At 47.4% G+C, this 13939-nt stretch overlaps 1 protein-coding gene across 1 annotated transcript in view; it reads right to left on the bottom strand.

Annotated features, from left to right (window-relative positions):
• SLC25A38 (solute carrier family 25 member 38) overlaps positions 1–13939 on the bottom strand; it is a 268806-nt gene that overhangs the window by 218245 nt on the left and 36622 nt on the right. Inside the window, exon 2 of the mRNA XM_085601115.1 lies at positions 9525–9646. Within this exon, the coding sequence (XP_085457241.1) occupies positions 9525–9646 (122 nt within the window). The remainder of the gene's footprint in view (positions 1–9524; positions 9647–13939) is intronic.

Here is a 13939-nt window from a genome sequence, read left to right as displayed (position 1 = left end):
CCTTCGGCAGTATAGACATTTTTTTACAGCGTTGAGTCATGATATCAGGAGCGATTTCCAGCATCTAAGTCCTACCGAACTGAACGCCGGCATTCCGGCCAATTGGCTTGAGACCACGAGGACAGCGAGGGTGTCACTTCGAGGCCCAGATATCAGATCGAGGGGGCAGCCCATTTAAACGGGGTGAGGGAGGATAAGGAATATGCTAATTACCAGTATGCATCTGTTCTTGGCAGGTAGAGCTGCAGATCTATACACTGTGCATAGCTCGCCATCTGGTGTTGGACCCGGATGTTTGCAGTTTGTTTTTCCTCTTGGAAAGTCTTTGGAAGTCACGAGTTCGGTGACTCCTCCCTTGGTTCGTATTGCGCATGGGCTTCGGCTCCATCCTCAGATTGTTTTCGCCAGCAGGGAAAGATGGAGCGTAGTGGAAACAGTAAAGAAACCCATGTGTGTTGTATCTAAATAAGATAAGACTGGAACGGATACAGGTAGCCGGGGAGGCGGGTGGGCGTGTATAGATCTGCAGCTCTACATGCCAAGAACAGATGCATACTGGTAAGTAGCATATTCCGTTCGAGGCATATGAGCTGCAGATTATACACTGTGCATAGATTATATAGCAGTACCCAACCCTAGCGGCGACCACCGGCATCCGTTGCAGTTGTTTGGAACATTGTTTATAGTACAGCCTGGCCCACACTAGCTTGTTGCTTGGTTTGCACATCTACACAGTAATGTTTTGTGAAAGTGTGCGGTGTTGACCATGTGGCTGCTTTACATATGTCATCTAGTGGTATATTTCCTAGAAAAGCCATAGAAGCCCCTATCTTTCTTGTAGAGTGGGCTTTGGGGGGAACCGATAGCGTTCGCTTTGCTTTGTGGTAGCAAATCTGTATGCATTTTACAATCCACCTAGCTATCCCTGATTTAGAAATAGGGTTGCCTTTATGTGGTGGAGAGAAGGAGACAAATAGCTGTTTGGTTTTCCTGAAAGGTTGTGTACGTTGGATGTAGTAAAGTAGAGCTCTTTTAACATCCAGTGTGTGTAACGCGCTTTCTGCAACGGTTTGAGGTTGTGAGAAAAAGACTGGTAATTCTACCGACTGGTTTAAATGGAATGGAGAAATGACCTTGGGTAGAAATTTTGGGTTGGTGCGGAGTACAACCTTGTTCTGATGCATTTGGAGAAAAGGTTCCTGTATAGTGAGTGCTTGTATTTCACTAACCCGTCTAAGGGAAGTGATGGCCACTAGAAATGCTGTTTTCCATGTGAGAAATTGCAGCTCACATTTATGTAATGGTTCGAAAGGGGGTCCCATTAACCGTCTGAGAACGATATTCAAATTCCAGACAGGTGAGGGTGGTACTCTGGATGGAATTACTCTTTTGAGGCCTTCCATGAAGGCTTTGATGGCAGGCACTCTGAAAAGCGATAGGTGTTGCCTGTTCTGCAAGTAAGCAGCAATGGCAGCTAAGTGTAACCTGATGGAAGTATATGCTAGGTTACACCTTTGTAGGTGGAGTAAATAACTATGATGTGCTGTATGGACACATTTAAAGGATTGTGTTGTTGTGGCAGTAAACAACAAATCTTTTCCACATTGCCGCATAGCATGCCCTAGTAGTAGGGCGTCTAGCTTCCCTGATAATATTCATGCAATCAGGGGCGAGGTTAAGGTATCCGAATTCTAGGACCTCAGGAGCCAGATCGCAAGGTTGAGCTGAGCTGGGTCCGGGTGCCTGATCTCTCCATGGTTCTGGGTTAGGAGGCATGGTGAGAGGTGTAGCTTTTGGTGTGGTACTACTGAGAGTTCCAGCAGTGTGGTGTACCACGGTTGTCTGGCCCATGTTGGAGCTACTAAGATCAGTGTTAGGGAATGCTGTTGTAGCTTTCGCACTACTAATGGAATTAGTGGGAGAGGTGGAAAAGCGTATGCAAGTTTGACCAGTTCATCCATATCGCATTGCATTTGGACAATGGGTGTGGATATCTGGCGGCGAAGCTTGGGCATTTTTTGTTTTCGTGCTTGGCGAATAGGTCTATGTGTGGATGCCCCCACTTCTGAAAGAACGGGTGAAGAACTTGTGGGTGAAGTTCCCACTTGTGGATCTGCTGCGTTTGTCTGCTGAGCAGATCTGCCACGGTGTTTTGGACTCCTGGGACGTGTTGGGCCAGGAGAAAGATTTTTTGTGGAATTGCCCATCTCCATATGCTCTGAGCTAACAGAGAGCTGTGGAGAGTGTGTGCCCCCTTGCTTTTGAATGTAGTACATGGCAGTCATGCTGTCTGTGCGAATGAGGACTGCCTTGCCTGAAATCTGCGTCTGGAAGGATTTTAGGGCAAGGAAGATTGCAAGTAACTCCAGATGATTGATGTGGAGTAACTTCTGTTGTGGCGTCCATGTGCCCTGTGCTGTGAGATGTAACAGATGAGCTCCCCAGCCGGAGAGCGATGCGTCTGCTGTTAGGATTATTTGTGGGACCGGGTCCAGGAACGGTCGACCTCTGGAAAGGTTTGTGGTGTTCCACCACTGCAGAGAGCGATGAGTGCGACCGTCTACCAACACCAGATCTGCCAGTTGTCCCTGGGCCTGGTTCCACTGGCGCGCTAAGCACTCCTGGAGTGGACGCATTTGGAGTCTTGCATGGGGCACTATGAAGATGCAAGAGGCCATCATCCCTATCAGTTGCATAAACACTCTTGCTGGGAGAGAGTGTTGAGATATGAATTTTTGACGCAGAGCCTGTATCTTTGCTATCCTGGCAGGATTGGGATGGGCTATGGCTTTTGAGGTGTCTATGGTGGCACCGAGGTATTGTTTTGTGTGTGATGGTACGAGGTGGGATTTTTGATGGTTCACCGTGAAACCTAGCTGATGGAGTAGTTGGACTGTAGCGGCGGTGTGTTGCACACATTGATCGTAGGACGTGGCTTTTATTAGCCAGTCGTCCAGATAGGGGAAGACATGAATGCGTTGTCTTCTGAGGTGTGCGGTCACTACTGCTAGGCACTTGGTGAAAACCCTTGGTGCTGTAGTTACCCCGAACGGGAGCACCTTGAACTGGTAATGTTGCCCGTCCACCACAAATCTGAGGTACTTTCTGTGAGACTGGTGTACTGGGATATGAAAGTATGCGTCTTTCAAGTCCAGAGTGGTGAGAAAATCGTTCTGGGAAAGAAGTGGGAGAACTTGTTGAAGGGTTACCATGTGAAAATGGTCCGAATGTATGCAAGTGTTTAGAGGTCTGAGATCTAGGATAGGTCGTAGATGTCTCGTCTGTCTTTGGAATCAGAAAGTACAGGGAGTAGACCCCTAAATTTTGCTGATTTATGGGGACCTGCTCTATGGCTCCTTTTTGCAGGAGGGAGATCACCTCCTGTTTTAGTAGTGCAGTATGTTCTTGAGACATAGGGCGGTGCCTGGGTGGAATGTTTGGGGGGGCAATGTTAGTTCTAAGCAATACCCTGACTGAATATTTTGTGTCACCCATCTGTCTGAGGTGATTGTCTCCCAGACGTGAAGGAAATGTTGTATTCTGCCCCCGACCGGAGTGGAATGGTCTAGAGGGAGTGGGGGAAAGTCATTGGGTATTAGGTGTGGCAGAGCGGGCGGTATTTGTCTTGCCTCTGCCCTTGTTATTATTTTCTCTGTATCCGCCTTTTTGATAACCCTTTGTGAAGGTAGATTGAGGAGGGGATTTGTAGGACGTGGATGCAGTATCCGAGGAGTAGCCTCTGCCCGTGCCTCGAAAGGAAGAGCGGCGAAAGGAGCGCCTAGGAGTTTGTGACTGTAGGGTTCCCATGGATTTCGCCGTGTCAGTATCTTTTTTTCATCTTTGAGGGCTTCGTCAACTTTTGGGCCAAATAGATGATCTTGGTTGAATGGGTGATTTAATATAGAGGCTTGTACCTCAGGTTTAAAACCTGAAACTCTGAGCCAGGCATGGCGACGTAGAAGGACACCGGTGTTTATGGCCCTGGAGGCTGTATCTGCTGCATCTAGGGCACAGCGAATAGAGGTATTAGTTATTAGTTTTCCCTCTTGGATCAATTCATTGGCCCTGTTCTTATATTTTTCAGGGAGATGGTGCATGATGGTCTCTAACTCATCGTAATGTGCCCTGTCGTATCTGGCCAATAGCGCTTGCGTGTTGGCGATACGCCATATGTTGGCAGCTTGTGACGCAGTGCGCTTCTCTGACGCGTCTAGGAGCTTGGACTCTTTGTCAGGTGGTGGTGCTTCGCCTGACGCCTGAGAATTGGAGCGTTTCCTAGCTGTAGATACCACTAGGGAATCCAAAGGTGCAGGGCCTTTAATATATGAAGGGTCTGTGGGGGCGGCTTTGTATTTCTTCTCTATACGGGGGTTTAGAACCCTGGCCCTGACTGGGTCTTTAAAGACCTCCGGTGCATGGTTAACCACCCCTTTTAACATAGGTAGGATGGCAGTAGACCTATGTGCGTCGTCAAAGGTGTCTAGGAGAAAATCCTCCTCTACTGGGTCAGTGTGTAACTCCACCCCGTGGTAGTGTGCCGCCCTTTGTAATAAGTGGTGAAAACCCAAGGAATCTTCAGGTGGGGATGGCCTAGATGGGTAAAGGTCATCCTGTGGGACATCTGGGATGTCCGGATTATTATAGTCGTCCCATGGGTCTGGAGATCCAGTAGGGGTGGGATCCTGTGGCACATCTGCTGGATCGTAAAATGGGTCTCCCAAGTCGTCTGGGACAGGAGACAAGGTTGGGGAACGATGAGGCGGGGGTAGAGGTGGGGAGGGTGGAGGAGGTGGAGGAGGAGGGGAAGGCACTCTGAAAGGAGAGGTAGCAGTGTCTTTCCTCTTTGGAGGTGGAGGTGGAGCTGGTTTGTCCAAGTGTCTCTTTTTTGTAGACAATGTCAAATGTCCAGTTTTTGGATCCTTTGTGAGAGTCTTTTGGAGAGGATCCGGTGTAGAAAGTCCTTGGGACACTGGTTGCTCTGCCGGCGCCAAAGTTTTCGGGGCCGACGGCTTTTTAGGCTTGTCCAAGCCGTGCTTCTTTGGGACCTCCGATTTTTTGGTCGGCGCCGAAGAAGGCTTCGGCACGGGAGTGTCGGTGCCGAGGGCCTTGTGATGTTTGGTCGGCACCGGCAGGGCAGGTTTCGACACCGAAGGCTTTGGTACTGGGTACGGTGTGGAGATGGAGGCCGATCTTTTCTTCGGTGCCGAAGGGTGTTTTTCGGCACCGATAGTAGGCTGGCTCGAGCCCGAGCTGCCGGAAGGCTTAATAGGCTTCTTTACCGGGCCCAATGGAGGGGTGTGAGAAGCAGTATCCTTGGTCTTACCTAGGCCCGAAGGCGAAGGTGTGACCGAAGCCTTTGTGGGTATCGGCGTGGGTGTGGGAGGGGGGTATTGTACTCACGACCCTCTGCGCCGGGGTGATGTCCTCCACATCGGAGTCGTCGGCCTTGGAAGCACGACGAGGTCTTCGTCCTCTTCCTCGATGTTCTGCTGTCCCGGAGCTTCGACGTCGTCCCCGAAGATGTCGACTGGAGCGGAGGTCGAGGAGTGCGCCATGTTGCGTCTAGCCCGGCGATCTCGAATAGTCTTTTTAGAGCGAAAAGACTTGCAGGCGGGACAGTCTCGAGCCTCGTGTTGAGGGGAGAGGCAGAGGTTGCACACCTCGTGGAGATCGGTGTGGGGAAACTTGGACCCACATCGAGGGCACTTCTTGAAAGGAGTTCTTTCCATCAGCCGAGACCGGAGCCGGAATAGGCCCGAAGGCCGCCGACGACGACCGGAATCGAAGAAGTGCCGAAGAGAAGGTGATGAAGATGATTTATTATCTGAAGGATCTCGATGAGCGAGGATTTTGCGTCGATCGTTGAACTGGAAATTTCGGAACCGGAGCGCGAAGTATTACATCCGAGCCCGATGGCGGAAAAAAACAATCTGAGGATGGAGCCGAAGCCCATGCGCAATACGAACCAAGGGAGGAGTCACCGAACTCGTGACTTCCAAAGACTTTCCAAGAGGAAAAACAAACTGCAAACATCCGGGTCCAACACCAGATGGCGAGCTATGCACAGTGTATAATCTGCAGCTCATATGCCTCGAACCTAGAATTTCTTGCAGAGGAAGTGTTAGGTTAAACACCTGCAATTTTGCTATATTAATTTTGAGGCCCAAGACACGCTCAAACCTGTAAAGGAGGGAAATTAGTGCTGGGAGGGAGTCTCTGGGACTGGACAAAGTAAGCAGTAGGTTATCTGCAAATAAAGCGACCTTGTATTCCTCCCCACCAAAGGGAATACCTCGGATTGTGGTAGATTGACGGATGGCTATGGCAAGGGGTTCTAATGTAAGGGCAAACAGTAAAGAGGATAGCGGGCATCCCTGCCGGGTGCCCCCGCGAGTATGTACTGGGGGGGCAAAGAGTCAGTTGATCCTAATTTGCGCCAAGGGGAAAATGTAAGACGCCATAATCTAGGAGACCATGACCGGCCCAAGCCCAATCTTCTGCAGAACCTCTCTTAGAAAGGCCCAATCCACCCTGTTGAACGCTTTCTCATCGTCAAGAGAGAGGAGGCATGCTGGGATGTATCGCCGCTGAACCTTTTCCACCAGGTGGGCTAAACGTTGGATGTTGTCCTCCCTTTGGCGGTGGCATATGAATCCCACTTGGTCGGGCCCTATCAAGCTAGGAAGGTATGGCTCTAGTCGGTTTGCTAGGAGTTTACAATATTGCGACGACGTGAAGACAATGTGTGCACGCTTGGCGGCCGTGCAGCAAACTTTAACTTTGGAGCCACGACAGGCCCTGCAACACGCTTCTCCAGTGATGCGACTGCGACCCCTGCGGCGGCGACACGCTTCTCCGGCAATGCGACGGCGACATGCTTCTTCTCTTTGAGTCGCGCTTCCGGCTCCCAGCGACACGCAGGCTTCTGCTGACAGAATTCCCAACAAGGAAATTCAGAGGGGAGCTGGTGGTGAAGACTTTTGTCCCTGAGACTTCAGCAGGAGGCAAGTACAAGTTCAAGCCCTTGGAGTAATATTCTGCAAGATGATGAAAGTTCTTTGAAAGTTCCTTCTCCTCTCCTTGGCACTGAAGACACCACTGTAGGCTAACACAGCACACCGGCAGGGGGGCAGTCCAACTCCTATAGCTTCCTTGGTTCTTCTACTTGGCAGAGGTTAGTCTTATTGTTCCAGAAGTGATCTAAAGTCTTGGGGTCTGGGTCTCCATATTTATACTACTAAATCCTTTGTCCTCTGAAGGCAGAGGGGCCTGTACCTAGTCCAAACCAGTTCTGTGCAGTCCTGGAGCACTTTGTTTACAGGACTCCTTCTTTCCTTTGACAGTGTGGGCCAGGGTCATCAGACGCACCACAGGAGGTGGAGCCAGCATTGTGGAAGGCAGGCACAGCCCTATTCAGACCAAGGTACTACGCCTCGCACCACTCTACATGCAGATAGGTCTAGTCAGCCCTGTGCTGACTCACCCCGTCTCCTGGAATCCCCCAGCCCCTGTCACTCACAAAGCCAGACAAAAAATACACAAGCTAGCAGAGGCAGGCTAGAAGGTTAGGTAAGAAAATACCTACTTTCTAAAAGTGGTATTTTCAAACACAGAATGTTAAAACCAACTTTACTAAAAGATCTATTTTATCATTTTGAGTTCAGGCATACTAAACTCTAATTTCGACCATGTTCCCTGGGTCAGTTAGGATTATAAGGTGTTATAATCAAACTGCCCATTCTGGCCACACCAGGGCATGTCCTACCTTATACTTACAATGCACCCTGCACTTGGGCCTACCTTAGGGGTGTCTGATATGATGAAAAGGGAAGGTTTAGGGACTGGCAAGTGGGTGCACTTACCAAGTCGACATGGCAGTACTAGACTGCACACAGGCTCTGCAATGGCAGGCCTAAGACACACTTTACAGGCTGCTTCTGTGGGTGGCACAACCAGTGCTGCAAGCCCACCCGCAGGATTTGATTTACAGGCACCGGGCACACATGGTGCACTGTTCTAGGGTTTGACAAGTAAATCAAATAACCCAATCATGGAGTCACTAATCAATACATTTATTTACAATAGAGAGCATATGCACTTTAGCACTGATCAGCAGTGGTAAAGTGCCCAGAGTCCTAAAACAGCCAACAAAAGGTCAGAAAAAATAAGGAGGCAGGCAAAACGTTTCAGGGATGACCATGCAAAAAGGGCCAAGATATATATATATATATATATATATATATATATATATATATATATATATATCTAAATAAATATAAATCGCTTGAGCAATTGGGGCCACACTCCATTGGAAGATTTAATTGACGGCGTGCCTCAGGCCGTGGAGGGGCGACGCACCACCCGAAGGAAACATATTGGGACCGCTCAAGGAGGATTTCCTAAGTGAATTTGGGCACTGGAGGTGTCATGAAATTAAACAGACAGTCTCCTCCAGAGGCTCAATACGGACTGCATAAACGGTCCTGGATTAAACATGAGCAGGTAACCCACTGGAGGGCGCAATTGGTGCATAAATTAAAACAACACTGCCCAGCATGCAACAGAAATGGTTACAATCGGCGCACCGGAGGCCAACTAAAGATATTTAAATGAGCATGCAGGGGCGGCGGGTTACGCACGATAATCTACCTGCTCACGATGGCCTCTGAAGAAGATGGGAGAATCCATTGAAACGCGTCAGGCCAAAGGACACTAATACGGGAGGGGAAGCTGCCTGTTTTAGTAAATAAAGATGTCTCTTACCTCCAATGGAGTGCGGCCTCAATTGCTAGAGCGATTTTTGGAAGATATCTCTCCACACACACATGGGGGTGTAGTGGTATACACCCCTAAATAGATCCAACATATATATGCATATATGTGTATTTCTGCACATATATTGTGTAAAGTAACTACATATATCAACATGAATCTATATGTACATGTACAATTAAGTTTATGTAGATATATGTAAGATCTGTTACGTCAAATGTATTGTAACATACTACAATGAAATAAAAAAACACTGTAAAGGTCAACGAGTTTTATTGCATGTTTGGTAAAGGTAAGCATTGTAAAAATGGATATTCAAGTAGACCTTTTCCAAGGGGGATGTGTACAATGTGTTTTTAATGTACTTGTGGTAAGATTAAGACATCTACTTGTAAACACCTAGTGATGTATTTGTTTTAATTCAACAAATTCAATAAAATACATTGAAAGAAAATGAATCTGCTTGTAACAATCAGACATTTAACCATATGAGCAAGTGGCATGAGCATAGGACACTCATATCCCAAATGTGCCAAAAGGTGACGTAGCATGAAATATGTGTAAAAGAAATACATCAGTCACTAAGTCATTCGCTGACACTGGTGGACATTAGACACTTTCCCCCATCTGACGTTTATACTTTTCTCCCCACTGCCACCTCAAACCCAATTTCACTGCAAACTGTTCTTTCCCCACTTCCTCTGTTTCCATACTCCCAGATATCTCAACCATGTTCAAGCAAGCGCACCTACCCATTCACAGGAGGCCTTAGGGTCTGCAGGCGTGTCTTCACCAGGTCCAGCGGTTGAAAAAGAAGAGTGGAGCAGGTGCCGCTAAACGACCCACAGACAAAGGACTTTAGCACTGGATGCATCTAGTAAAAAAGAGAAGAACACAGGGTTATAATTAGATGTCATGGTGTAAGGAATAAGTTAATGACATAAGTACTGAAATTAACCATGTCTTGCTGGTTAATAGATTTTCAAGCAAGGCTCAAAAAATGTGGGAGACTGCTGGTCACTAAGTGGCTCTTATTTTAAATAGTCTAGTTTTTATTTTGTGTTTTGTATTCATGTTCTGACACTTTGAATCATGTCTGATTAGCCTTTTATTGTGTATGGTTTTAATAGAAAATCCAACATTAAATAACTACAAACCAAAATTAAATATGTTAAGGTAAAACAAATGTGACCCCTAATTGTTTTATATGATTGATAAACTTACATATGAATCTTATAAAGAAATTTTAAAATGTACAGTTAATAAGTGTCACGACCCCCTCTTACGCCCTCCGTAGCGGGCCTGGCGATCAGGGCTCATGTGACGCTACCCCCTGTGGTGCCTTATGGCATGCTAGAATTCCATTCCCAAGTTTGCCCAATCCCCCTGCTTTGACTACGACTAAGGACCCCAAAATTTTATATGCATAGACCAACAACTTTTCTTGTGGTTTTTCAGAGGACGCATTATTGGTCCTCGTCATGATAAAGTGTTCAAAACACATTATGGTGACGAGGACCAATAATGCATCCCGACACTCGTAAGGCTCTAGGAAAATATATATGCCGAAAAGAGCTCTGCATCTCATATGAGCAAATGTAAAGCCAAGGATGGGACTAATTGCCTGAGGGGAAGAAACCCAGGGGAATCGAACTACCCTATATTTTAAGAAGTGAATTGTGTCAACAAAGCCTAAGAAAAACCACAAGAAAAGTTGTATTATGCATATAACTGTTTGGTGACCAAAGTGTACTATAAAGAACATTGGAGTGTTAAAAACTGTAGGAAAGTAGGATCTGCTTCTTATGGGTACACCCACTTTTTGCTTGATGTAACACTGTTTTCGACTAGTCTGACTGGGATCCTGCTAATAGGACCACAATCTCTCTGCTTTCTCCCTTAGGTACACTCCAGATTGGATACTGGGGTACCCTTATCAGTCTCTAGTATATGGTACACATGTACCCAGGGCATAGGCACTCCAGAGGCCTCCCATGGGCTGAAGCATGTATTATGCCACCTTTGATAGGCCATGCAATTGCAGCCTGTGTAAGTTGGTGCATGCACCACTTACTTAAGGTATAGGTTTACTATATATTAGGGTCACTGCACTAAAAACCTATAAGTCACCCCTATAGCAGGCTTTGACAATCCTAAAGGCAGGGTGCTTGGTTCTAAGTGAGAGGATGCCACTGCATGAGCAGGACACCCCTGCAGCCTACGGTGTCCATTTTCCCGGGTTGTCAGTGAAGTAGCCATATACGTCATATAGAGGGGCAATACGTGGCCGCGTGATGACCAACCCTAAAACAGCTGAAACAAACCCTATCGTGTTTGGTGTCAAACATGTTGGAATCATATCCCATACCGGTAACCGGTGTGGAAGGTATGATTTTACCCCTCAGAAGCGAGCTTCGTGGGGTCCCCGGTGCCAGCCTTCTAACTCCATACAGTACAAAATTGTTACTGCCGACCAGAGACACATTTCTGCCCTCCTGCTGCTGAGCCAAGCTCGAGCAGGGGAAGGGGAAGGCAGAACAATAGGCATCCTGTCAAAGGGAGGTGTGACCACCTTCCAGACAGGTGTTGGTTTATTAGGGCTGGGTGGGTACACTTGCCAGCGACTGAAAGTCTGCATGAGGGGCACATTTGGTGTCCCTGTGCATAGTCCAGTTCAAACCAGTCCTGGGAGCCACTGGCTCCCGCTCTGACGTGAAACTGGACAAAGGAGTAACCTCCCCCCTGTCCAGACCTTCCCCTGGGAGGGTCCCCTGAATCTTTCCAACCCTCCCCCGTGGGTACTTAAGGGCTTACCTGGCTGTAGGACCTTAGATTTGTCGTGGACAAGATTCTAACCTGAAACCACTGCACTGCAACGTTGTGGGCACTATGGACTTTGATGGACTTTGTTTGGGCCTTACTCCGTCTCCCTCTCAGTCTGGTGCATCGTCTGTGCCTGTGCACCATACAGGATCCGTGCAGGTCCTGTGGAGAATCAAAGACAACTGAAGATAATCTCCATTGGAGTGAAGGAGTCACTCCCCTGTATTTCGCAGGCACCGCAACACTGCTGACCAGTCTGCTGATCCCGAGCTCCAATGTACTCCGAAAGGCTCAGCAACACAGGAGATGTGGGTTTCTATGTCCCTCGAGGCCCGAGCTGCCCTCTCACCAAGTGTGAGGTCAAAATACTTCGTGGGGGTGGCAATACCTGAACCCATGTGCACTGTGTACTTTTGCAAGTGCATGTGCTTGTTGGCAATTCCTTAACAAGTGCATTGGGCTCCAAGTAGCCCCAACCTCTGGCAACTTTCTGCACAAAGATCTTCACCCACCTCACACCAAGTGCTCCGTGGTTTGCTGTTTTGTGAAGCTGCTCGAGGTTTTCTTGCGAATCCTGTGCCTCCGACATGTGGGTCCATTTGACGGTTAACTTTGCTTTTCTTGGGCTCCCCTGGTTGCTCCAGGCTTGCCCTGACTCCCCTGTGTGTGGTGAGTCTCCTGGACTTTGCTGGTTCGACCCGTACACTTTTTTTACCTTTTGCGTGGGTTGCAGTCGTAAAGGCTTGTTGGTGCTTCCGCCGAACTCCGACCCATCAGCACTCGACATCCTTCGTGGGACAGCTAGCATCTGGCTACTGGTCATCCTCGACATCGCCTGGTCCCCGCAGCTGCAGAGTCAAGGTCACCATCAACTATTCTGAAGAACCAGACATCGGTGGGCATTCATCTACCGAGCCCCTAGTCACTCCCAAGTGACCCAGACTCTGTCCCCTCTGCTTTCAGGTACTCTTCGACAAGAATTCACATTTGGATTCCAACGGACATTCTTCTCCCTTCCAGGGGCGGCTCTTCTTCGAAGTCCTCCATTGGGTTTGACAGCAGTTTCAGACGCCACTTCACACCTATGCACCCCGCTTCCCTGGGTTAGGTAACTTGGGTACTTACGTATCCACGGGTGGGGTGGCTCTCCAACCTTCGGTCTTCCACTGGGTTTCTTTGTAGTCCATTGGGAAGGGTCCTTAATCTCTAAAACTCCAACCGTGACTTCCACATAGAGTTGTACGGAGCACGCGGTTGTGTTCCCACACTGTACCCGTCCTCCTTGGGGTCCCCATCTTCTCACCTTGGGTGGTTTCTTGGGGTCCAAGCGACTCTACATCCTCTCGACATAGCCCTGACTCAGTCGTGGTTCTAATACCACTTTCGTAGTATATGGTTTGGTCCCCCCCTCGGGCCCCCTGTGTATTAGTGCTATTTACTGTCATTTCTTTGCTGAAGTATTATGTGCTTTGTGTCAGTCTTCATGTAAGAGACACTAACATACTAGATAGTGTTATATAATAAATAATTTTTTTATAACTATGTGGTTCTCTTTTCATTTAACCTACACTATAATATTGCATTCTGGTAAAACAAGCTGATTTACACTCCTTCAAGACTTAGCCTGAAGGCTGCTCTCCACAGCTACCACTTGGATAGCTTTCTAAGGTTGTGTGAGACCTCTTAAATTACCATAAGGGTTGTCTGGACTGGTGAACAGTGCCCACTTTAATTAGTGGACAGCATATACCAGGCCAGCCTCTCACAACAACACTATTATGTATTATTGTGTTTATTAAAATTGTTGGAGAAATCTATCTATCCTGAAGGTGGCTCTAAATATGGGGATTCCACCATAACGCGTTGATGCAATTTTTAACACTGAATCTGATAGGCATTGAGGGATACAGCAGATAGCAACGATTTATAGATACTCTGTACTATAAACAATGACCAGAACAGATTAGTGGGTCAAAAACATACACAATTGTCTACTGTATTCTCCCTGTCCTTGTCTGTGTATGTATTCAAGCAATTAATTGTTTTTCTATTAACAACTGTTGGTTTTGATGAAAACTAGATCTTTCCACTACTGTGAAAGGGAATGATATGTTGAACTTTTATCTGTATTGTTATGATTTTGTTTTTTCAATATTTTTCAATATTCTATTATAATTCAACTATTGCTCAGTATACACATGGTATTTGGTTTTTTTTTTACAAATAAAGTATAGATCTTTTTTTATAAGTGTGGGTTTCTACCTTGATGTTTCCAGGAGAGTACAAGGAATGACAAGTGAGACTGTGAGAAGTCTGAACTGTGTGCAATACTTATTAAAAGATA

Source organism: Triturus cristatus, chromosome 4_2, assembly GCF_964204655.1.
Source record: "Triturus cristatus chromosome 4_2, aTriCri1.1, whole genome shotgun sequence".
Classification (NCBI taxonomy): Eukaryota; Metazoa; Chordata; class Amphibia; order Caudata; family Salamandridae; genus Triturus; species Triturus cristatus.
The sequence above is the reverse complement of the archived record's forward strand: the minus strand, read 5'-3'. Positions and strand labels throughout refer to the sequence as shown.